This window comes from Cydia pomonella, chromosome 27 (genome assembly GCF_033807575.1).
Source record: "Cydia pomonella isolate Wapato2018A chromosome 27, ilCydPomo1, whole genome shotgun sequence".
NCBI lineage: Eukaryota > Metazoa > Arthropoda > Insecta > Lepidoptera > Tortricidae > Cydia > Cydia pomonella.
In genome coordinates, this window is record NC_084729.1 from 436,896 (window position 1) to 464,603 (window position 27,708).

Here is a 27,708-nt window from a genome sequence, read left to right on the forward strand (position 1 = left end):
GATAGGTAAGAAATTGACCAAAATGTATGCCTATTCGATTGATGGGCTTATATTGAAATTATATTTAATAATCTGATTTCAAAGAACGACCCTTCAATGCCCGCCATAAGCTAATTGGTTGGCTAATGGTTTCAAGAGCATGGACAAATAAAGTATTGACTAACATTATCAACACAGAATCGCGTTCCTCTGAAATGAAAAGTTTGATCGGGATATCCAAAATTGCACAACGCCGTCTATTAGGAACTACTTTAATTATCAGACAGTTAGACAAGAGGTTGAAGCACCGAACCAAGTGTAATGAACTGATACTGCTGTTAAATGGTGGTATCTGCTATAGCAGTTGCCTAAACTTACAGGAAAGACATTGTTAGTAAGCGATTTTGCTAAGTATAAAACTTTAATCGTCTTTGTCAAGACTAAGATATATTATTAAGGTAAAAAAGTATAATTTTAAAATCTGAAAAAAAATATTAAAAACAGTGTAAGTTCTAAGATATACATTATCAAAAACCATCCTGTATATGTTAACATTTATAGTATTTTTCAAACTCGATGGGTAGGGTGACAGGTGTTATCTCTATATAATTATTAACCTAAAAACGCCAAATCTCGCAAAATCGTATTGAAACGACAGCTGTCAGCGTACCCATATAAAAAAACTATAGATAGCACCATACACGAGCTGAATTTTCTTTTTTTTTTTTTATACTACGTCGGTGGCAAACAAGCATACGGCCCGCCTGATGGTAAGCCTGTATATGTTAACATTTATAGTATTTTTCAAACTCGATGGGTAGGGTGACAGGTGTTATCTCTATATAATTATTAACCTAAAAACGCCAAATCTCGCAAAATCGTATTGAAACGACAGCTGTCAGCGTACCCATATAAAAAAACTATAGATAGCACCACACACGAGCTGAATTTTCTTTTTTTTTTATACTACGTCGGTGGCAAACTAGCATACGGCCCGCCTGATGGTAAGCAGTCTCCGAAGCCTATGTACGCCTAGAGGAGTTACATGCGCGTTGCCGACCCTAAACTCGCCCCCCCCCCCCTCGTTGAGCTCTGGCAACCTTACTCACCGGCAGGAACACAACACTATGAGTAGGGTCTAGTGTTATTTGGCTGCGGTTTTCTGTACTGGCTGTGCCCTACCACACAAAGCGTGATGAAATTCACAATGCCCATACCTCTCTTATCACAATGCCCATCTCTCTCTTTGAATGGCAATTTTAAGAAAGGGACGATTCGGTACGTTTTTCTTATTGCTCCTTGTCAAGTAAAATCAAACTGAAAAGCATAGTTACTTTACTCTTTGCTGAAAAGTCATATTAGTCATTGACGTTTTGACAGTATCCTGTTAAATAAATTATGTGAATTGTTCTTAAGGCATGCGGATTACAAATCAGAGGTCGCTGGTTCAAACCCCGGCCCGTGCAAACGAGTTTTTTTTTTTCTAATAAACATGTTGATTTTTTTCGTTTTTTTTTTTATATAATAAGTATATTTGTTTTACATAAAGATTACCTAGGCTATAGAAAAATTGGTATGAATAAAATAAAATAATTCGTGTCATTAAAATATGTTTTTAATACACATATTTAAAAGAATAACCTTATTTCTGTATAAGACAGACAAGATTTACTTTTACAATAAAATAGAAAATAAGCAATAAAGATATTATATAGTAACAAAAAAAGAAAACAAAAAGTTACGATTAGATTCGATCGGTCTATAGATGTCTCGCTCGATTTTTTCTTTGGTGTCTACACGACCACACAGCTACCGATACATTACAGATGCTGTCGAAACTTCCTTACCCGTTGTAATTGTTCAAAGAGTATTTGACTTTGACGTAGCTAAGCAAACACGCACACATGCGTAACGTATAGGCCTGTAAAGATAGCTCCATTCGTAGTAGACCTCGGATTCCGTTACTAGTTAATAGAGCTACGACTCAACGTTTATTGGATATGTCGATTTTACGTAATTTGAAGCGCTGTGCGATTTGACATAGGTCTTACCTCTTTGAGGCACCACGGCCATCTAACATTACTGGCATAAAGGACGCATATATGACTTTGACGCATGACAAAAAGAGAAGTCGAACTGCGTAAAATGGGCGTTTTCTGTTGAATTCATAAAATCAAAAACGAGAATAAATCCGTTTGTATAAGATAATAAGTTAATATTTAGTTGAATGATGTTTAAGACGAGATGAAAACCTTTACTTTAAAGTGGATTATGCTGGATGAAGATGTGTTTTCTAGTTGCACTGAGGTAAACACTAAAAATGTAGATGTAACTTTGGATTTATATTCTATCGAGAAAATTTTAAGCCTTTTTGTTTCGACTAGTATCATACCTCTTATCATATAGTCAAGATACATATATCCGAAAATCACGTCTGTTTGTTTCCGGGGCTAGCCACTGCCACGCTTCAAAGATCCCGTTATTTTTCGATGCAGGGCCTTAAAGCGACAAGGTTCTATAGTGGCCTAGGATTTTAATTGGTTGACTGTACATAATAATATATAGGTAGGTGCATTTTTGTTGATATGGTGATTTTCGTTAAAACTATACCAAATATTAGTTTGTTCGCATATTTTTTGACACTTGTTACGCGTTTATTAAATAAAACTGTTTTTTCTATATATACATTTTTTTTTTTCTTTTATGAGCATAGCCAATCGGATTTTTGGGTTAATAAGCTAAAGCTTTTTGGACCCGGGTACGTCCTTAAACTACGTCCACAAGAGAGGTATGGGCATTGTGAATGTCATCTCGCTTTGTGTGGTAGGGCACGGCGCAGCGGATGTCATTCCAGGTCTGGAGCAGAGCCCAACTGGGGAAGTACCTCCACCTTACAGAAAACCGCAGCCAAATAACACTAGACCCTACTCATAGTGTTGTGTTCCCGCCGGTGAGTAAGGTTGCCAGAGCTCAAAGAGGGAAGGGAGGGTTGTTAGGGTCGGCAACGCGCATGTTACTCCTCTGGAGTTGCAGACGTACATAGGCTACGGAGACTGGTTATCATCAGGCGGGCGGTATGCTTGTTTGCCACCGACGTAGTATAAAAAAAATTAAATGGCTTCTAAAAATGAGCAATACTAATATTATGTTTGAACTCATCGATTACTTTTTTATTGTTAAATCGTAAATATAAAATAGAAAAACATGTAATCCGCGATTCCGGGCATACACAGCCATCTCGCTCACACTTAAGCTCAGTGAGAGTGAAAGAAGAACCTAAACCCGTACTAACTATGAAATACCAAAAAAATCAAACCAAATCAAATCAAAAAGAATAAATAAATTATCATTCGAAATCATCATTTATAAGTCAATTAATTCTACCAGCTAACATAAGGAAACAACTCAATATTTGCATCTGCGGTGGCATCATGGTTCCATTTTTATCACTTGTCACTATGCCTGTCACTTTCGCGCTTACATATTTGTTAGAACGTGACAGACATGGTGACAAATGATAAAGAGTCGACCATCTTAGCCCTACTGATTACTTTGCCCCACATGTGGATAAAATGCAACTTTCTCATTAGTTTTTGAACAATGTACAATGTAGGTTGGGGTACATCTCTAAAGAATTTTAGTATTTGTTGTTTGTATTTTTTATCATATTTTTTCGTGGAATTCGATAATTAGGGACTGTATACATCTCTAATAAACTATCTAAACTTTAATTGATTCCATATTTGAAACTGTATTTTGTTATTTATTATAAAAAAATTGACATGTAAAAGTGCCCCTGTGGCCTATTCGCAGAATAAATACAAATACAACAAATACAAATAATTTTATTGAAAACAGTATAAGTACAGTGTTAGCACTTAAAGACTAAGGATTAAGGATAAGGAAAAGTTTACAAATGCCTGAACTAGGAGTTCCTGTGTTTCAGGCAGAATAGGACCATATTAATTAATTTGTAATTATTCACTTAATTATAATTATAAATAGTACACAATAAAAATCTGGTAGGGTGATAACCTTAACAAAATAACTTATTTATGTATTCTATATCAAAGTACAGTAAGAAATCATTTTACTTGTTTTTTTTATTGTATGTCATTTGAAGGGCGCGTCGTAGAATATTCTTACAACCAGCATAGCTAAGTGGGTATAAGTCTAGTTTTGAATTTAACCTGTTGTACAAATAAGGGCCCAAACAGACAAAAAATCTAGATGAAAATACGTGTTTTCTTTGTACGGTTTGAATACATATAATATCTTAGCGCCTTTTGTTACTATATGCAGTGTTGAAAGGAATTTTGGTGTGCTGCTTAAGTGTTGTGCTTAATATAAATAGTTGACGAACAGTTAGTACTTCACATGCTTTATAAAGGAGTTCAGTGGGGTATAAGAATGGGCGGTAAGTAGCTACCTTTAGTACAGCTCTCTGGGCTCTTTCTAGGTTTAATAGTGTTGTTTTGTTTTAAATATATAAATGTTTGTTTGGTGTGGTGAAAAGTAAATTATCACTTTCGTCGGCTCGTTATCTGATTTGTGTGTTATCCTTAACTTTTTCACCAAATCGTTTCTTTTCCCCATTTCACAAGTGCCATCGTTTTTTTCCGAATTTTACGAATGGAGGACAATCATGAGATTGGTGGATTTCGGAGTCTAATTCCTTATTGCTATTGGTGGATTTCGTATCAATTTATTGGAGTTTATGGAATCCTTGAAGCCTATTGGTTTAAAAGGGCTGACGACAGCTTTAAATATCGTTACTCTACACTATATTCAAACCTATTTCGTAAAAAATTGTGAAAAAGATGATGGACTATGTCGGGATTTTATAGAGATTAGAAAATCATTTTTAGGTTTCTTTGATAATTTTTCATTATGAATGATCATATAGGATCTATAACGATTTAAAATAAAATTTGTTAGCCACCATTTCTGGCTTTCCATCACAAAAGGGTCCTTATTCTTCAAGTGAAATAAGGACCTTTTTTGAAATTCCAACAGAAAATCTCATAGAAAGGTCCTTATTGCACATGAAACATAAAAAGGGACCCTTTTATGATGGAAAGTCTCATTTACACAAAAAAGATATTACGCTGTCGGGTTAACTTTATTAAAAAAAAGAAACTGTTACAAATTACGGAGTTTTGTATAATAAAAACAAAAAAAACGATCGAATTGATAACCTCCTCCTCTTTTTCTGACGACCGGTTTGGCCTAATGGGTAGTGACCCTGCCTACGAAGCTGATGGTCCCGGGTTCAAATCCTGGTAAGGGCATTTATTCGTGTGATGAGCATGGATATTTGTTCCTGAGTCATGGGTGTTTTCTATTTATTTAAGTAATTTATAAATATTTATATATTATATATATCGTTGTCTAAGTACCCTCAACACAAGCCTTATTGAGCTTACTGTGGGACTTAGTCAATTTGTGTAATAACGTCCTATAATATTTATTTATTTATTTATTTTTGATGTCGCTCCTATAGAACTATTGGAGGTTTCAATTTTTCATGTTCATTTCAGGATTTCTTCGATTTTTCTTGCATTTTTGTATCAGGAATTATCTTATTCACTTTTCTTCACGTTTTTAATAATAATAAGTAACCTTACCACAGGGTTCTACTCGTAAATACGCTTACCTGAAACATAATTTATTTATTTAGTTAGTTTACTTATTTATTTATAATTTAAATTAGACTACGAAACATATATTATAAATAAGGTACCTATGTACCACTTTATTTATTTTTAGGTCAAAAATTAAACTATGAATGTTAAGAAACAATAACAAAATGTATTTTATTACTTATTGAATCATCGACGTATTTATACGAGCTTTGGCCGGTGTTGGCCGAACTTTAATTAGAATTGAAAAATAACCCTTACGAATTGAATCAATTATAACCGCTCGTTACGTTTTACCGTTCAATTTGTAATGGTTAGTTTTTAATTAGATTTGAAAAATGACCATTACAAATTGAACCATAAATTATAACCGCTCGTTACGTTTTACGGTTCAATTTGTAATGGTTATTTTTCAATATTTTCAATTCTTATTAACGTTCAGCCGTCACTGCTTGGAACTCAATGTGTGATATTAACTATATAATCGTTTTTTGTGAAAAGGGTGTAAATATTTAATAATTTTTTGGCAAAATTTCTGTTTTGTTACAATCTTTTATGGCTGACTGTACTTTTCTTTCCACAAGTAACTAATACTCATCGAGACAATTCTAAAAACCCCAAACACAATTAGGTTACGTTGTTTTATCACAGAGTTCCTATGGCCGCCTCCTGTCTCCATCATCAGATAATCTCGATGGTACCATAATATTGCATTGTCACCCGACTTACATATGTATGCAAATTTTCAGCTTCATCGGAAACCGGAAAGTGGGTCAAATTTAACTTGCAAGATTTGATTACAAACAGACAACGGTCAGATGAAAGTAAATAAAAGCTTGTAAAAAGTGGGCTTTGTTAGGACTGGGGCTTAAATGGGTCAGGTACCTTACCTTACAGACTAACATATATAATATGCATGTTATAAACTAAACATTATTTAGGTCACAAATAAATACATTTACTTTTTCAACATATATTTACTCGTATTTAGGAGCAAAACTGCCCCAAGACTAACATCTTAGTATAATATGGAGAAGTTGATGTCGATCAAAGGTACATAATACCTACTCCTAGAAATTTGCTACAAATCGGCTTAGGAAAAAATATACTTACATGCAATGGTATATGACCTACAACAAATATATACACATATATACGACTAAATACATATATATTCTATAAAACTAAAATACCACACACATCCTTTAAATTAAGTTTCGTCCGAAAGCCATAACTTTCTTAATTTCGCCGTTATCTTATTTGTTAGGCTGATTTGTATGAAATTTAATGAAGTACTGTTATGTATTATCATATACATATACCATTGAGCGATATCAACGTATTTACTTACAATTGGGACAGTTTTTCAATAAGTGTTTTATGAATTTAACTTTAAAATTGAACTTACAAACCCATTTAATAAACTAGTAACTGATACCCACTTTTGAATTAACAGCCTTGTTAATTTTAACGAACGTTCAAACGAATTTAGCAATTAATTAATATTAATTGCTGACTCCGATATAAATGTTATAATAATTATACCCCAGTCAACAAGAGGGGTGACCTCGACTCAGATGCCTCGGGGAATTAAACATAGAACATAGTGGATTAGTAGCTTATATCTTTCGCATCGAATGATGTTCCTTATTGCAGTTCTTCCAATTCCCTTCTGCTTGGACTTAATTAAAAAAAAAATGAGTAAATAATAATAAAAAATGTTATTTATTCAGGTATCAACCCATTAAATGACAATAACGCGACCTGTCTTCGGCTTGGAGTTCGCATCTGTGCTCCACACAGGTGCCCCTGCGGTAGTGAGGTCGACGAATTAGGACACCACGGGTTATCCTGTCAAAAAAGTGCTGGCCGCTTTTCCAGGCACGCCGCACTGAATGACATAATCCGCCGGTCTCTTGCATCCGTCAACGTGCCAGCTCTACTGGAGCCAACTGGCGTAGCCAGAGACGACGGCAAGAGACCGGACGGTATGTCCCTGATTCCCTGGAGTTTGGGAAGGGTGCTGGTGTGGGACGCAACCTGTGTAGACACACTAGCCCCTTCCCACCTCACCGGAACCAGTAACAGTGCGGGTGCCGCGGCTAAAGGGGCCGAAAAGCTTAAAATACAAAAGTACAGGGGTCTCGGCCCCGAATACATTTTTATGCCATTTGGGGTCGAGACGCTTGGCCCGTGGGGTCCTAATGCTCTACAACTTTTTAAAGAACTATCTAAAAGGCTGGTCGACTTCACAGGTGACCGAAGAGCTGGCAGCTTTCTCGCACAACGTATTAGCATCGCTATACAGCGGGGAAATGCTGCCAGCATCCTCGGCACCATGCCAAAGGGGCCAAATTTTTTAGACATATTTTAATTTTATTTAGTATTAGTTTTTAGTTTTAATTTAGTTTTATTTAATAGATAAGTTAGTTTATTTTTATAATGCCCAATTAAATGTACCTATTTTATCCCTTTCAACTAAAATATAAATATATTTTTCATAACGCAAATATACAATTAAATTAAATATACAATTAAATTACTCTAGACTAAAATTAAAGCTAATTATATAGGTTATAATATAACAGTTTTGGAACGATATTCATAGATATTTCAACATCGGTACCGAGAACTGTACCTCTAGTGTAAATTTATTCGTTAGCGAAACGTGACGAACGCGTTTGCGTTAAGTCTCATTTTGTATGGGATTTAGATGTCAATCCCAGTGTTTGCTTTTATATGATAAATTGATGAATTATGATGATCAAGCTCGAAGAAAGGTAGCCTTGGTACGGTTCTTTCTTCATTTACTACGAGGTCAGACATATAACAGGTACCTGTTAGCGCAAATATCTTTACTACGTAAACTACCCTTACTCAACCTCCCGAACACCAGTACCAAGTCGAATTTCCACTCACCTCTCTACCGAGCTCTAAAGCTTATTAACAGCATATTGACCCAGGACGATTCATTAGACCTATTTTCGACTCCTGAACCGAGATTCTTCGAGCCACAGCCGGGCGCTACCTCGAGGCTATAGTCGCCCCGAGCACCATTAGCACTAATTAGATAATATGTACTTATATTTAAATTCTGACTAACTGTTTTTGGTAGTAATTTATTATAGTTATGTTATAATTCAATTCTTATATTCCTATGTGTCATGTCTGGTGTATACTGTAAGTGACATTATTAAAATAAAATAATAAAAATAATAAAAAAATGATAAGAGCAAAATGGAGATATTTTAGATGTCGGGAGTTTCATTTAAGATGGAGGGCGCTTTTACCAAATATGACTTCAGAATCATAATGAAGGGCCGCGCCGCTCGGATCCTTAGATATCGATTTTCACCTTGATCGGATGAAAACTTCTAAAATTCAACCCGCCGCATTTTTTATTTATTTTGATCTCAAACTCATAATAAAAGGCCTCTCGGATCCTCAGATATCGGTTTTCATCTTGATCAGAGCAAAACCCAAAATCCCAAATGCCAGCTGAATTTTTCCAATTTTGACCTATCAAATTTACATTAATTTACATCTGACATATTTCTGTGCCACCTAACTAAACGTCGCAGGTGCCCTATAAGATGAACGACACAATGTATTAATTGGTTCGAAGGCTTAATTGCCTTTAAACACGTGCAATAAACGAACAGCCTTAAAATAAAATAATTAATTATCATACAAAAATATTGCATTTAAAACTAGTCTATATTGCATGAAACCGTCTACCTAGAGTTGGTTTCCATTGACATGTATTTTCAAGTGACAACGCTACAGCCAATCACAGCGCCTCATTTTATAATAGACCAATCGTAGTTCGGGTGGTTTAAATTGACTAATCATGGTCAAATAAGGTTTCGTCGAAGAAAACAAGACCTAAACTTTGACGAGTTGCAATTGGTCCGTTATTAGTATTGCGTGTTTTAATAGTGGGGCCACTTTTACGCTGATATTTTGTTTGACGTTAGTCTTCTATGTCTTTTTCGTTCGCTGTACCTATAGATTTATAAGCCTAAAAGTTCAATGGACGGCGCGGCGTGTGACGCGCGTTCAAGGTCATATTTCGGCAATGTTGTACGAATATCCATTGCCGGCGCCTCGCAGCCTATTATCACGAACTTAGGGAATCATCATATTACTACGCATGTTTCGGAAAAATAACACTTTTTTCTCCTATTAGGATCAAAAGAGCTTTGTAATTCTAGGTAAATATAAAATGGTCCCTAGACACTAATTTATTCTGACATACAATCTTCTTAAACATACTTCGTTTATTTTCACATTTACCGCCGAGCTACAGTCGTAGCGCTACGTCGTAGCCGATAACATGGGTTTCCCGATATGTAGCAGAAATGCTTCGTAGAAAACGACAACGTGTCTTGTTTAGCGGTGACGTGACGTTGAGGTGACGTGCCTGTTTAATGAAAAATACTTTTGAAATAGTACATTACGATACAAGTGCGAAAAACAGGAATTCGTGTCGAATTTATCGCCACTCGTTGCGAATTACATATTCGCACATGTATCGTACAACATGTTACAGTACATATGGCCCTTTAAATTTTCGACATAGTTACGTAATGTGCTAATTATCGCACTAGTGCGGTAAAGTAGCACCATATCTACTGTTAAATACGTTACAGCAAATATGTAAAACTTATAAAGTACATATGATTACTTACCTTAATTTGGTTTCATAAGTAATAATTACTTTAAATTTTTTAAACCATTTTTCAACAAAAATACACTTCAAGTTTGTGTACTTTTTTACTAATGCTAAAAAAATACGAATTATAAATTACTTACAATTTCCCACGCTGTCATTTTAACGAAACATCAATTCTAAATGACAGAACACATACAGGTGTCTATCAGACCAATCGAAACGTCATCCTACGATCACCCTGTATACGGTTCATCGTTCGCTAACACGTTTAAGCGTAACATTTTTGTAACCAATATCTTAAAAAGCTTTTTTTTGATAAAAACCTACAGCTTAAACTAAACCTTAAGGATTCATTTTTAGAGTCGAGATTCGAATGTAACTTTTGTTAAATTCCTTATAAACACACAACTTAAACTAAACCTTAAGTCTTACGCTCTAGAGTCGATAATCGTATGCAGCTTTTCATTATCAATTTTGTATTTCATGCAGAGTTTGAAATGCTTTGGCTGTTTTCCGCTCGAACAAAATTCAACTTTGGGTCAAAGAGTTATGGTAGGTATTTGTTTGTTTAGGAATTCACCCTCGTTTTGGGTTAGCGTATATAGGGGGATGTGAATTTTTAATTTAACGTCCGATCTTTTGCGATTAAAATAGGAGTATACTCAGGTCGAACAAATACTTAAATACATAGAAAGCACCCATATTCAACCTCTCCAACTTCAGCAACTGTACTACCCTTTATACTAGACTTTTGTCGCGAACGTATTGCGAACCAGCTAATATTTGCCAAAGTAACCGCTTCTAGGTTATTGGGATTTTTTTGAGGGAAGTTGAGAGGGTAGATGAGAACGACAGTAGGAAAAAGGAGGTTGTGTGCGAACAAATCGACGCGGCAGTGATATTTGCTTTTAGATCAAGTCAAGAACGTTCTTATGGTGTTATTAGAATATTGATGTGTCTCTGATATATTGTGCCAACGTTATCAGTACTCAGAGTGAACAGTGATCCAGTGAGGCTAATATGAACTTAAGGTAAACTTTGTGTGAGGAATGGGGTCGCTATAAGGGGAGGTTCGAAGGCGACAATTAAGCTCAAGAAACCAGGTGGATAATCATGTGATACTCATGTTATATGTAGGTAATGAAGTCGGACACCAGCACAACTCATATCGTCATCTCACTAACATCCAGGCCTCGTATAGGTATGTAGTACATTTACATATCGCTTTCCAGTATCCGTAAAAGCATTAGCTCATTCGATAGGTGAATAAGTATGGTGAGCTTGACGACAACTTTAAAACATTGTACAATCACGTCTAAAAATAATGATACGGACAAAGTGCCATAAATATGTATACACTACCTTAATTATGACGACCGGTCTGGCCTAGTAGATAGTGACCCTGCCTACGAAGCTGATGGTCCCGGGTTTAAATCCTGGTAAGGGCATGTATTCGTGTGATGAGCATGGATATTTGTTCCTGAATCATGGGTGTTTTCTATGTATTTAAGTTTTTATAAATATTTATATATTATATATATCGTTGTCTAAGTACCCTCAACACAAGCCTTATTGAGCTTACTGTGGGACTTAGTCAATTTGTGTAATAAAGTCCTATAATATTTATTTATTTATTATTTAATATATGGGCAATAAGGTCGTGTGTACATATTTTTGGCACTTTGTTCTTTACAAAATTTAATTAAAGACCCAATTCCAATTTTTCACTTTTACTAAAGGGATATTTACACCCTGAGGGAACGAGGGTTTAAATCGCACGTTTAATTGCCGACATGTGACGCTTTTTATCGATACTTAATGAAAATTTTTGGGTCTTTCCTGTTCGTTTCTTTCCACGTCAGATGATTGGTTCCGTTGAAATCATATTACATTTGATTAATTGCATACTTAATTAACAAGCCCCGTCACGAATGTTAAGGTCATTAAAAAAACCGGACAAATGCGAGTCGGACTCGTTTACCGATGGTTCCGTACTTTTTAGGGTTCCGTAGTCAACTAGGAACCCTTATAGTTTCGCCATGTCAGTCTGTCTGTCTATCTGTCTGTCTGTCTGAGGCTTTGCTCCGTGGTAGTTAGTGCTAGAAAGCTGAAATTTGAAATTTCAACTCTACAGTTAGGGGTATCGTTAGGTATCTCCAGGTCAGCTTATTGTGACGGAAGAGTAACTACGGAACCCTACACTGAGCGTGGCCCGACATGCTCTTGGCCGGTTTTAGTATTTTTAATGGTGTCAGACAACGGACAGCGGAGTCTTAGTAATAAGGTCCCGTTTTACCCTTTGGGAACAGAACCCAAAAAGGGTTGGCAAAACTGCGTTCCTACCCTAAATTCACCAATTAAATGACTACGCTTTAAGTAAATAAATACTGACGTAACTGGTGACCGAAGAGCTGGCTTCCTCGCACAACGTATCAGTATTGCGATACAACGAGGAAATGCCGCCAGCAAATGGTACAATGCCTTAAGGGCCTATTTTAGATTTCAGCTAATTATAGTAATCCTATGTAAACATTTTACCGTTATTAGGTACCTGCTTCATAAAATACCATAGTTCATGTTCAGATATTTTTGAGCACTTGGCCTCTAAAATTTTACATACCCACTCATACTGCATATTGAGATAGATAGATAAAATCTTTTTCACGTCAGCAGCTCGAACAAGGGTAATTTGCTGCTTAAAAACAGTGAGCAAAATCGCATTTTGCTCACCGAGTGAGACAAAATAACATTCAAGTGACCTTTAGATTCGAATGTCATTTCAACGTGCGGGGCCTAATACAAGTTCGAAATATTTGGATTCTATTGTCTTTATCCCTTTCACGTCATTAGCAAAAAGAAAGAGACAAAAAAGTGCATACTTAATTCAACGGTATATTGACGGTTTATAATATGACGACCAGTCTGGCCTAGTGGGTAGTGACCCTGCCTATGAAGCCGATGGTCCCGGGTTCAAATCCTGGTAAGGGCATTTATTTGTGTGATGAGCACGGATATTTGTTCCTGAGTCTTGGGTGTTTTCTATGTATTTAAGTATTTATACATATTTATATATTATATATATCGTCGTTTATAATGTCTTATTAAAAAAAAAAAAAAAAAAAAAAAAAAAAAAAAAAAAAAAAAAAAAAAAAAAAAAAAAAATAGACCCCCGAAATAAGTCAGACCGCATCGTTCCAAAACACCCTACGAGTCTTCATTCGTAATAATTAATTAATTAAATAAAAGTTTAAAATTTAATAAAAACACCATATTTTACGTATTTTATTATACAATCAAAACAATGAACTTATACAAATTTACGCAATTGTTACGCAGTAAATAATTCTACTTAACTACTTTTAACGATCTCTACTGTAGTTGACAAATAGTAGTATCCGCAATTCGGACCGTATCTTACAAAGTTTTTTTTTTACAAAAAAAAGTTGTCGATTGAACTGTCAATTGATGTTCGTTAATTCATTATTTTCGTATTATTTTATTGAAATTTCTTTCGTTTTGTTTTATTGCGGTAATTAAAGTTAATTGTTAGAATACCTTCAGAAAACATGAGTGAAATAGTGATCCGTCCGTCTGGAATACATTTTTTCAGGTTGTATTTTTTGATGGCTGACTGACGTGAAAAATTTTGTGTACTACACGAGATCAAAGTTATTTACATCTCGTGCGCTTTTGAGTCCCTTACTACGCTCAAGATTCTAAAAAAGGTTCACTCGCTACGCTCGTGAATCTATTACAGAATCTTTCGCTTGCACGGGACTCAAAACAAGCACTCGAAGAAATATCAAACTTTGCTCTCTTGTTGTACAAATAACTATATTCAACCACAACTTACATGCTTTGTGACACAAACAAATAACAAGAGAAAAAGAAAATTAACAAGAGACAAAGAAAAAGTAACATACAGTTTGACACTAATATCAATAACAATGTATTACGTGTCTTATTTTTAGATTAGTAGAGATATTAGTAGAGGGTCATGTGTTGTGGTAAAGAATAGGCGCTGACTCAGCATACATGCTGCGGAGACCACAGCGCTGATCTTCCGTCAGAACCTTAAAACCTACACTAATAAACGACCAGTGCAGCGCTAGTCAATGTACTTATATGTATAAATATAAATGCATATTACATATATTTGTACTGTAAGTATGTAGGTACTGTAAATATTTGCAAGAAAATATGACACGTAGTTATTATACTTATTAATTTATAAGATGTGAGCGCAAGTGGATAGGTAACGGCAGGTAATGGTGTGGTCAGGTGGGGTTAAGTTTTAGGCACTTCGTTTTTGGGTTCCTAATAGGTATTGTCGTAATTTAATTTTAAATTTTACGTAAATTACCTTAATATACAATTATCTCCCAATAGATCTGCTTTACTGTAATAGTATTTCATACAATCGTGATAAAATAGAGAGCTTTTCAGTCGACGAACGTGTTTATGCAACGGAGTTTGCTGAGTTGCCTAAGTAAGGTACGAGATTGAAAAGCTGGATTATATCACTATTGTATACAATTTTTCTGTGAGTCATCTAAAATAATACTTTTAAATAATACTTTACTTTTATAATTAATGAAAATTGGTCCCAGTAGACAAAAAATTTGTACAAAAGACAAACTCCGCGCCCGATTAGTATTTTCTATGGGAGCGCGGCGGCACGTGATTGGTAATTTTTTTTATAGTTGACTACAGCGTATCGAAAAGAATCTTATAGTTGAGTTGGGAGCCCATACATGAAAAGTACGCATAATCATAATCATAATCATAATCATAATAATTTATTGATAATATAAAATTACATGTCAGGGTTACAGTATGTAACTACAATATTATACAATGTTAAACTATAGGTTTAACTTTAACTTTATTAATTACATTTTATATAGCTGCTTGTGGTCGTAGAACGTCTGCTCGAGAAGCCATTTTTTAAGCTTCGATTTAAAAAGTGACGCACTTGGTGCTGCTATAATTTCCCGCGGTAGATGATTGTACATCTTACGACCCATGACGTGGGTGAGTTTTTTAGATTTCGCAAGTCTGCGAGGCTCTAGCGGCACCCTTCCGGCGCGGGCGCTGCGGGTCGCGTATCTTCGCGGGGGTTCGATAATGGGGTTCGCGTCCAATTCTTCGCGCACGTTAATTGCCATATGCAGTATCAAAAGTGAAGGCAGCGTTAATATGCCCAGCGACTTGAAGAGTGGTTTCGCAGAGCTGGTTTGCAAGCTTGCTATACCAAATCTCAATTCAACCAGTCGACGAGTAGAAAACAGCTTTTTCTGCGTTTACAGTATTCTCAAATAAAATAAAGCTATTAAGTAATTACGAAGTGCGTGACCCGTCCGCGTTTTAGTTTCAGAGCCTATTCCGAAAAAATATTCAATTCCGGCCCGATTCGAAGAATTAGATACGATAACGATCCATATCCATATCCATAGATATCCATGATAATAATAATAATAATAATTCAGCCTATATACGTCCCACTGCTGGGCACAGGCCTCCTCTCATGTGCAAGAGGGCTCGGGCTATAGTCCCCACGCTAGCCCAATGCGGATTGGGAACTTCACATACACCTTTGAATTTCTTCGCAGATGTATGCAGGTTTCCTCACGATGTTTTCCTTCACAGAAAAGCTAGTGGTAAATATCAAATGACATTTCGTACATAAGTTCCGAAAAACTCATTGGTACGAGCCAGGATTTGAACCCGCGACCTCCGGATTGAAAGTCGGACGTCATATCCACTCGGCCACCACCGCTTATATATCCATATGGATCGTTATCGTATCGCCCAGAGGGTCAACTAATAAAGATATCGATCGATATCGATAGAGGCCGTGAGTTCAAGTCTCACCCAAGACAGTAATTTTTCCATTTTTAAATTTATTCTAAGTTTGATAACGATGTCGTTTAGTCGTCGATCTTTTAAAGATCTTAAACGTGTCTTAATCATTCTTCAAATCGGGCGGGAATAGTTAAAACTGTACTTCACTACAGCCAGCCAAGTTCTCAGAATGAGGTCTAAAGGGACCCATTGATTACCAGTTCACCGGACGATATCGGCCTGTCAGCTATCGCAAAAGCTTACAATCGCGAATACCTGATAGGCCGATATCGATATCGGTCGGCGAACTGGTAATCATGTGGGCCCCTTTACCTATTGTTTTTTCTTACTAATGATTTGGGCAACCGTTTTCGATTAAGAGGCTGTCAATACCTAAAGCGCGCACACTGTCTATTTCTATCGGAGTAAATGAGATAGCACTATCGCATGTTACTGGGCAAGGGAATAATAAGAAAAATATTTAAATAAAAAAAGTGGATTATTAGTGTAATATTTTACACAACCACGGTTTAGATATAAATGTTTTGAAATTGTGATTTTAATTGCAGACCCATAAGTCAAAACAATAAAGACATAAAACCGTTTAATTGTGATTTTAAGACCAATCTTTGCAATTATTTTCTATCGAGCCGATTTCGTACAATCATGTATCGAGTACAACCACGGTCTTTGAAATATAATTAATATGAACTTTTCTAACTTGACTAAAACAAATAGTCTTTCTTAAAAAACTGTTTAAGTAACATCAATTTCAAGGACATTGGGTGTTGACAGCCTCTTAATTGTACAACCTCTTGCTAACTTAGCCGATAAACAGCTGCCAGAGGATCAAACAATATATATATTGTAGATAATTTAGTGTACTTCTTGCGAATAATGATCCCTGCTGCCAAGTTGCTGCTGCAATGTTGATAGAATTTTTTGGAAATTATGCACACTACTTTATTTACAAATGAAAAATTTTAAGAATCCAAATCTCGAAGGTTTTCGTATTAGTCCAGAAATACCGCGAGCGACAGTTTTCTGAGATAGCTCTCGGCCTATTCTGGTAAAAGTACGCACGCAAGGAAATAAGGTATTTTAACATATTTCACAAAAAATCTTAACAAAAGGTATTTGTTGACTGTGGTACAATGTTGTCTGGTTGAGAACGCTAGAGATAAGACCGTCTCTAGTTACCTGTTTATATTTTTCCGGTACAACGTGTCGTAGGGCACAGCACAGCGGATGGGTCCAGATCTAGAGCAGAGCCCAACTGGGGAAGTACCTCCTTACCTTACCTTACACAAAACAACAGCCAAATAACACTAGACCCTACTCATAGTGTTGTGTTGCCGGTGAGTAAGGTTGCCAGAGCTCAACGAGGGTGCGGAGTGTTAGGGTCGGCAACGCGCATGTAACTCCTCTGGAGTTGCAGGCGTACATAGGCTACGGAGACTGCTTACCATCAGGCGGGCCGTATGCTTGTTTCCCACCGACGTAATATAAAAAAAAACGAAGAATATATTTACTTAATCATTTTGGTGATTTTCACATACTAAAACAATTCAGTCTAAGCTTTCAAAATCCACTTAGTAATAAACAAAGATAGAAGCAATGAAAAGATTCACGCATATGACTCAAACTAGGTAGCTCAGTTGGTTAGAGCGATCGGACCGGTGTTCCGCAAGGTCGCAAGTTCGAGTCTTACCCGAAATGGTATTTTTTTCCATTTATCATTTAATGTACAAATTTATAACATAAACCTCTGTAGTAAAAGTCGGTTAATTATATAACCCCGTGTGTCGTGCCGCCTCGCCCCTTTAATCACCGCGGGGGCTAATGAACATGAAATTATTACACTTAGCCATGGCATACACTTTAGAGCGATGAAAACGTGTTACTTTGTATACTAAACTCTGACCACGCTAACTTTGCACTACACTGGCAGTATGAAAGCATACAGAATCAGAATTGAATTTAGTTTGCTATTTAGTTTTTTTTGCACCTCCTAATTAGTTAATTTAAGTTTCATTTCTCCACTACCTAAAGGTTGTCTGGAAGAGATCGCTCTGTAGCGATAAGGCCGCCTGTATCTTTATATTACGTCAGTGGCAAACAAGCATACGGCCTGCCTGATGGTAAGCAGTCTCCGTAGCCTATGTACACCTGCAACTCCAGAGGAGTTACATGCGCGTTTACCTCATCCACGCGCGTTCATGTTTACCTCTATCTTCATGTATTTTATGTGTTTCCATGTACATTTTTTCAGAGGTTGTGCAATAAAGAGGATTTGTATCGTAATTTAATTTGGACCCGGGTATTTCCTTAAACTACGTCCAAAAGAGAGGTATGGGCACTGTGAATGTCATCTCGCTTTGTGTGGTAGGGCACAGCCAGTGGATGTCATTCCAGGTCTGGAGCAGAGCCCAAGTGGGAAAGTACCTCCACCTTACAGAAAACCCCAGCCAAATAACCAGTGATCGGAACTATGGGCGTAAAACTTTAACAAAACTTATCAAGCGGACGTAAAAAGAGTGCTTATAGCCTTAAACATATTCGAATATCTATGAATGTAAATATTTTTATGGCTGTAAGTACTATACTATTCCTATCCCTATGGACATGAATATTTTTAGGGCTGTATGCACTATTTTATGTCCGCTTAACAAGTTTTGTTAAAGTTTTACTCCCATAGTTCCGATCGCTGCAAATAACAGTACACCGCACCCAAAATCTAAAATGCAAGTCGTAATACAAATTTAAATAGAATTGCCCATTTAGAAGCGACCTACTTAGCCTATGTAAACGGCAGCCTATTCAAATACGATGAAATAGTTTCTTTTTAGTCGTATCATTGACGACTATATTACAAGGAGTTAAGGCAGAGATTTGTTTGCAGGTTAAATTGGTGAAAGTTTTCACAGCAACGTTTGTGAATAAATATTTTGAAAGAAACAAGCAAAAACCCATTGTGCTAAAACTACTAGATTCGGGACAATAAAAGCTGATACTGAGATTTTTTTTATTAAAATGGCAACTATACAACCACCTACAATTTTTTCTGCTTTGCCCGAAGGTTGCATGGTAGGGACTGCCTCATGGTATCAAGTTCGCGTTTTGTACACTAAGTTTTTCTTTGGTGCTCTTCTGCTTAGACCTTTTCAATCTTAGAGATGTAGACATTTAATTCAATTTTTGCTATTCTGGTCTATCGGCCCGATTCGAAGAATGATTAAGACACGTGTAAGATCTTGGAAAGATCTTTAAAAGATCGATAGCTAAACGACATGTCAAAATTGACGTTTATTTATATTCCGCTGTGATCTCAATAAAATCTATCTCCGATATTTCTAACGTCAGAGTGACATTGGTTGCCCGAATCGAGCTGCTTCTGTCAATTATACGACATACAAACGATATCTAAATGAGAACTTATCGTTATTGTATTTCATTCTTCGAATCGGGCGATAAAGGGTCTTGACAGACGGACGGACAATAAAGTGATCTTATAAGGGTTCCATTTTTTTCGTTTGAGGTATTATATCGGTGACAAATAGTGGCAGTTAACTCCTCTTCTTCCTAGCGTTGTCCCGGCATATTGCCATGGCCCATGGGAGCCTGGGGTCCGCTTGACAACTAATCCCAAGATTTGGCGTAGGCACTAGTTTTTACGAAAACGACTGCCATCTGACCTTCCAACCCAGAGGGTAAAACTAGGCCTTGTTCGGATTAGTCCGGTTTCCTTACGATGTTTTCCTTCACCGAAAAGCGACTGGTAAATATCAAATGATATTTCGGTTTGAACCCGCGTCCTCCGGATTGCAAGTCGCACGCTCATACCGCTAGGCCACCAGCGCTTCCAAAAAAATGGTGGCAATCAACTGCCAGTTGACAAGTATTTAGTCCATGTAATGGTAAGCAGTTACCGTATTCTGTGGACGCCTTATTTTTAAACTGAAATAAATGTCATATACTAAGAAAAAGGGACCAAAGCCTCCAGTGTCCCAGGCTGGAATCGAACCAGCGTCCTCTGCTATCGCGGAAGGCGCATGAGCCACTCGGCCACCGGGTCACATCGGCATAGGTCGAATTTTTCCAAGTACATGCATTTCTTACTGAAGGCTTACGGCGCTCCCTAGCCATCCCTAAAGTTGAACAGTATTGTTCATACCTTCTAACTGGATCAACTCAGGTGATACCGAGCTAGCGAGAGAGATGGCGCTGCCAATCAATACAATTAGAAGTATTAGAACAAATTAAATTAAAATTATTCTGTAGCATTAGTTTATGAGACTGCTAGTTTAACAGTCCAGACGCGGTTTATTTATTTAGTACAAATTTTATTTTGACACTTGGAGAGACTTTACACCTCCAAATTTTATTAGTATTAGTACTCTCACATTGGGGACCTTTTACATCTCCAGATTTAATATGTTTTTAACCATAGAGACTATACATCTCTATTGTATTGTAGTAATTATTTATTTTAAGATTATTATAATGTAATGTTTACCCAGGTTGACTGTTGTATTTATAAATGTTGTTACGTATTTTTCATGTCACTATATGATGTTACTATAGATGTTGTATTGACTTGTAAAAGAGCCCTTGAGGCCTGCGTGCAGAATAAATTTTTGAATTTTTGAATTTTGAATTTTTGAATTAGAACTATTAGAACAAATTAAATTATTTTTAGAAAATATTTTAATTTGTTTTTATTTCAAGTAGAAACACTACTTTATAAATTATAAACTGAAATAAATGTCATATACCAAGAAAAAAAAACGCAGAAGGAAAAAGGGGGCGCCGTAAACCTTCAGTAAGAAATACATATACTTGGAAAAATTCGACCAATGCTGCCGTGACCCTGGTGGCCGAGTGGCTCAGCCTGCCGCGATAGCAGAGGACGCTGGTTCGATTCTAGCCTGGGGCACTGGAGGCCTTGGTGACTTTTTCTTGGTATATGACATTTATTTCAGTTTATAAATGAAATTATTTTCAGAAAATATTTTAATTTGTTTTTATTTGAAGTAGAAACACTACTATATAAATTACCTAAACTGAAATAGTTGTCATAAGAAAAAAAAAAACTGACTGAAAAAACTTTTTGACTGACATTATTGTATCTCTTTGGATTTCACGGGCCTATAAATCCCGGTCTTTTGATAGGCTTGCGTGGGGATATAGATCCAACACGTAGAGGCCCCTTGGAGAGCTTTAATGTCATGTAGAACGCCTGCTGGAACCCGTTCACAGGCGCAACAATTGACTGACATTATTATTATAAGGGGCTACCTATGTATTTGAGTAGGTAGAGCCCTGAGGCTACATTTACATAGGGCAGTTACACGTACTCCTGTGTCGTGTTACAATGCTCACAGTAAAATCTCACGCAGTAATCAGAGTCACGCTTAAATATAATATACCTGAATAGCCAAAATATGATAATACACTGAGTGATATTATATAGGGCCTGATTCGAAGAATGATTAAGAGATGCTTAAGATCTTGGAAAGAGATTGAAAAGATCGATAACTAAACAATATGTCAAAATTGACGTTTACTTAGATTCTGCTGTGATCTCAATAAGATCTATTTACGATATTTCTAAGGTCAAAGTGATATTGGTTGCCCAAATCGTGCTGCTTCTGTCAATCATACGACATACAAAAAACGATATCTAATTAAGAACTTATCGTTATCTTATCTTTTTGCGTACTTCATTCTTCGAATAGGGCTGTAAGTAAGGATCAATTTGCAAACATATGCTGGCAATTATATTTATATTTAAAAGTGTATTCTCACCAGCAAATATAGTATATTGTAAAGTAGGTAACAACATATCGGGTGTTTCCTGTAACACGAGCAAATAATTAAACAATATATTGTACTTCTCAAAAAATATAACTTTCTTTAGATTTTCTCTTTATTACAGAAATTAAATATTATTTTCAATGTAAGTTGCCATCAGTGTGTTTGACGTTGCCTGTCACGATTAAAAACGTCACAAAAATTGCAATACATTGCGCCTTAGAATAAACATTAAAGTGTAATAAAAATCCAAACATAAGTTCTTAGTTAAGTCCCTGCCGCTTCTTTTCGCCATCGCCCTACGCGACAACATTTCCATCCTCACCACTTAGATGGTTGGCAGTCCTCAACTGTGCGTTTTTCCAGAAACTTCCTGCCTCGCACAGCTAAACTGTGGAATGAACTGTCGCCTGCGGTATTTCCGGACCGATACGACCTTCAAGAAAAGAGCGTACTCCCATCTTAAATGCCCGCAACGTACTTACAACCCCTCTGGTGTTGCAGGTGTCCATGGGCGGCGGTAATCGCTTACCATCAGGTGATCCGTCTGCTCGTTTGCCTCCTCTACCATAAAGAAAAGTTATTTTAAAAAGTCGCTGACCAAATGTTGGTCAGTTTGAGGAGTATAGTACAGCCTACAGTTTAATTTATTGGTCCTGTTACAGGAAACACCCGGTAAACGTTGCTAACGAATTAGCTACCAATATTTTTACAGCTGATAGTATTCTGCTCTCAGTATATTTAAGTATGATGTTTTTTTGGAGAAAATTTGAAAACAAATTTGCTACGTTGAAACACCCTATTAATGAGATAATTACATGAGACCTCATTAAACAGATTCTAGAACCTCTTTTACCTAACACTTAACTGGCCACTTCAGGTTGATAAATCAAATGATACGTTGACAATGACATTTAAGTATGGAACGTATTTTTAAATAGATTTAGGTATAAATCTATTTAAAAAAATATATATATACAAATTATACAATGATTATTGTTTATTTTTATAGAATGGCCATCGCCAAGAACAAAGGAACAAGCCAAACATAGTCACCAACTGCTTGACCTAAAACTTAACATTCTAAAATTACAAACTACCCTTGTTTACTGTTCCTAGACTCCCTGCGAGCGAACTTGCCCAGCCCGACCCTCAAATATTCAGGCGCGCTAACAAGCCCCCCTTCCCCTAGGGTAAGGGGAGTTAATTCGTAATGCCTTGCCGACGGTGAGCAAGTTTTTATAATATTGCTACACGTGCAAAGTTGCGTTTTAAGACGATACGGGAGCTGAGATTTAAATATTTTAGGTGAATATATCCGTCCCGCTAACAGAAGCGGCTCCTAAAACTAGTGCGATAAGGACAACGCCTGGTTAGACGAAAAATTCTGCGTAAAAATCTCAAAACTTAACCAAATGTAACGAAATTTTGAGATCTAAATGGTAATGAAATTATATGTGTCGGACTGTTTTGATTTTATAGGCTAATTGATGTCAGTTTTGAATTTCGTGCCTCTGTTTGCAGCCTAGTAAAAAGCAAAACAGTCCGACACAGATATAATAATAATTCAGCCTATATACGTCCCACTGCTGGGCACAGGCCTCCTCTCTTGTGCGAGAGGGCTCGGGCTATAGGGAGCGTGCATGAACTGTAGGAGGCAGCACAGGAGCTGTCAGTTTTTGGCGCGAAGCGTAAATGTGAGGTTTATTGTTCCGATGTAGCACACAAGATGGCAGAACCTACTATGCACAAGAAAACACTTGACGTGTAAATGTGCATGTTTATGGTTCCGATTCAGACCACAAGATGGCAGACCCTCCAACGCGCACGGTCCCTATAGTCCCCACGCTAGCCCAATGCGGATTGGGGACTTCATATACACAGATATTAATAATAATAATCTGTGTTAAAAAACTCATTACTCTAGCTTCAAAAACTACGGAGGAAACAGTCGAGTACGTTTGTATGAAGAAATGAAATGACTTGAATGACACTCCTGTAGCCTCTTAAGGTGGAGTTTCTTATCTTATGTTTTTTTTTTATTTTATTAGCCTATTTGTGTGTCCCTGGCAAAGGCCTCCCCTCTAGCTTTCCAATCCTCCCTGTGCTGAGCAAGGTCCCGCCAGTCCCGCTGAAACGCATCCATCCATCCATACATCTTATGTTATGTGTGCAAAATTACGAAATGGATTTTTAAATTAATCGACTTCAAAAATTAGGTTCTCAAATAGAATCATTGTTTTTTAACCGACTTAAAGATTGAAAAGGACACGGTTCTCAATTTATCAGGATCTTTCCGTTTTTTTAAGTATGTACCTCGATTTTTCTAGAGTCAGACCAAGATAAGTTGGCAGCAATTTTGACAGCCCAGACAGTGCAAGCGTTACTTTAAACGTCAAACTTCTATGAAATCAATCTATTATATTCTTCAAGAAGCAGGTATTTAGAGTTCTCTAATGTTGGCAACGCACATTATAAGTGGGCACTGCTCCGATGTTGCTTATGTCCATGGGCGGCGATGACTGCTTCCCATCGGGCGGTTCGTCAGCTCGTTTGCTGCCTATTACATTAAAAAAATTGTGACGTTTACTTGCTCCTGACTAAACTATAATATTCATAAGCAAACGCTGAAGTCAACTTTAATGAATTTGACGAAACAAAACGATAGCTTAAATTTATTATACATTTTAGTTTGTATCATTTTGTATGGTAGAAACAATTGCTTCATAAGTCAGAAACGCACATGTGACACCCTTTATATTGCAACAACTATAGACTACGAAGATCGCTTAGCGATGCTTGTTAGTCTCCATAGGCTACTGCAGCCAAAGAGAATTTGAAATAGAGGCGTATTGTCAAAGAAAACTTTGTAGTGACGTAAATTTACTGCCATCTTTCGACAGAATTAAAACTCTCATAGATCAAAGGTATAGCAGCATCCTTTCGAGCGATGGCGCCATAACCTTTAAGTAGTCCCCAGTAAGATGGCGCCACTTTTTGATATTAACAAATTGAACACATATCATTATCAGTGAAAGAATAGGGATCGAAGTTAAATGGCGTTCTAAAAGTTTTAATTATGTGTCGAAAAGTGATAGCAAACTTACGTCGCTACAAAGTTTTCTTTCACAATACACATCTATTTCAAATTCTCTTTGGTCAATATCGATTTTTTTAATTTAATTTTTTCAATTATGATATGTCAAGATCTTAAAAGTGTCTAAGTCATTCTACGAATCGGGCTGTACTTCTTACGAGTATGGTAGATCTATACGATGTCCGCGAGGAAACAAAAAGATTTAACAATATATTCCGGATCGTATTTAGTCACAAAAAGGTCTTTTAACTTTTTTTTTAATTCGCCTAGTTTCTGAGTTGATACCAATTAAAAAAAATGTTTTTTTTTTTATTGTGTTATAGTGCATAACGCCTTTTTGATGGAGCTGTTGCCACTGTGGGAGCTAGTCTAGCCTACGGAAGGTGGAGATAAGGAATGGGATCTCCATATACAAAAACTGTCATCAAAAAACCTTAAATAGGTGGCGCTACGATACCTAGAATACTTGAAAAAAAATCAAATCATAGACAGCGCACTTCACTCCGTCAATAGCGCCTAGGTTCTTAGCTACTCTAGCGCTACTCTGGAGAGATTTGGAACTATTATTTATAGCTGACAGTTGGACACTTTTCCATAAGTTCTGCCTATGGAGATTGCGTTCCTTAACCCTACCTTCCATAGTCTAGACGTCCTTAATGTTGGCAGATATCAAAGTCTCAAGGAATACTTTGAATATAAGTAAGTAAGTAAATATTCTTTATTGCACCAACAATTATACATTTTACATACATGTAAAACTACAAATGAATTTTAAAGGAAAATAGAACCAGGTAACAACAGGCGGTCTTATCGCTAAAAAGCGATCTCTTCCAGACAACCTTTAGGTAGCAGGAAATATACTAGTTTTTACGAAAAAAAAAATCACCAATTCATATTAATCCATAAATTTTCCAAGAACATGTACTTGTTATGTATAAAAACATACAAAAAGTAATAAGAAAAAAAAGTTTTTGGCGGAATTGACTTAAATTTGTATAAGATTTTTCCTTCTTATTACCTAGAATACGTGGGTAAATTTTCTCCATTTCCTCGCGAGCCTTGTATATCATGTTTTTAAAGGTTGAATTGCCACCCATACCTTATTTATGTGGTCGTAAAGTGATCATGCAACACATAAAATATGCCAATATTGTCTGTAAACAATGAACCTCTATTTATTGGTAGTTTGCGGCGGAATATTATATAGATGAAGCTCTCTATTTTTGACTTCAAAAAGCGGTCCATCATTCATTATTTAAAAATTATGGCTTCAATTCATTGGGACTATTTTGCCAGTGTCGAGGTATTAGGAGCTTTCAATACGACTAAAATTGTACGGTTAGTACAAGACAGTGTACGGTGATTTAGCTGGACTTTACAAGTAGCACGCGGACTACCGGCCGTTGACTCCAAAATGGTGGTTAACTGCGCTTCAAGATTAATTCTCCATTCACTGCACACTATCACTAGTTTACTATATATTAGGCTATCGATACTTCACTTTAAACAATATAAATGAGCAAAAAACAAAGGAATTAATCACGAGGTTTGATAGTCAATATTAAGATGACACTCGAACCGGAAGTCCCAAAAAGTGGTCCACATGACTCTCACTTATTTGACATGTATCACCGACAGTTATCCTTTCCATTAATTAGGATGAGTAAATGAAAAAATATATACGAAGTGAGTGAATGAGTGAATTTTCTTTCTATCTTTTCTATGAAAACAAACACTTACCGAGTTTAGTGTGCATGTGTGTATGCTGGTGAACAAATGTTTACGAAGTGAGTGAATAAATGAACGGATATTTATGAAATGATTTAATGAGTGAACGAAAGAATAAACGAATGAGCAAATGTTTAAGAATTGAGTGAAAGAGTGAACGAATGATGAATGATAGAATGTTTTTGAAGTGAGTAATAAAAAAAATAAGATATTATTACACAAATTGACCAAGTCTCACAGTAAGTTCATTAAAGCTTGTGTTGTGTGTTTCATATGTCAGACCCACTAGGTCAGACCGGTCGTCGAATGAGTTAACGAAATAAATAATGAAAACTACTTTATTTCTATCTATGAATTAAAACACTTACCAAGTTTGGTGTGGGGGTGCGTATGTTGGTGCTGCTGAATCATCATGGGGTGCGGCAGCTGCAGTAGCTTGGGCTCCAGCTTGGCCTGCGCCACGGGGATGGGCCCGGCGTTGGTCATGGTCGTCATGGTGGCCGCGGGCATCATCAACGTCGACATGGCGAGCATCGTGGCAACATCACCTACTTCATTTCACTACACTATTACCTTTTTATCACTCTTTTCACTCTTTTTGTAGTTCAACCTTTTTTATAGATGAACTTTTTTTTAGATTGTTGTCCTACTTTTACGTTTTATCTTTTAGATTAGGAAACACTGTTTTTTGTATTTTGTTTTGTTGTTGACGGTCCTTTGGATGTATGTTTGAAATAAACTGCACTTTAAAAAAAAGCTTTGATTGGAACTTTTCGTTTTACTCGTATTTGTTTTTGTCTAGTATATTTATGTATAAACTGTTAGACGTATTTTGTATATTTTTAAGCTGTATTTTGAAAGTAAGTTCGGAAAACTTTGATCGGGAGGTAATTTTAGCACTGCCATAGAATAACTTCCGTAATATGAAT

General features: G+C 36.4%; 1 protein-coding gene across 8 annotated transcripts in view; it reads right to left on the bottom strand.

The window, feature by feature from the left end:
- The window catches only part of LOC133532465 (nucleolysin TIAR), a 231,756-nt gene that overhangs the window by 95,699 nt on the left and 108,349 nt on the right, over positions 1-27,708 (bottom strand). For 3 of the 8 annotated variants that reach the window (XM_061871151.1, XM_061871153.1, XM_061871156.1), the window contains one exon: positions 27,148-27,523. In XM_061871151.1, the coding sequence (XP_061727135.1) occupies positions 27,148-27,313 (166 nt within the window). In that variant the 5' untranslated portion in view covers positions 27,314-27,523. Of the gene's footprint in view, positions 1-27,147; positions 27,627-27,708 lie in introns of all 8 variants that reach the window. The other 5 variants (XM_061871152.1, XM_061871157.1, XM_061871158.1 and 2 more) reach the window with 3 other exon arrangements.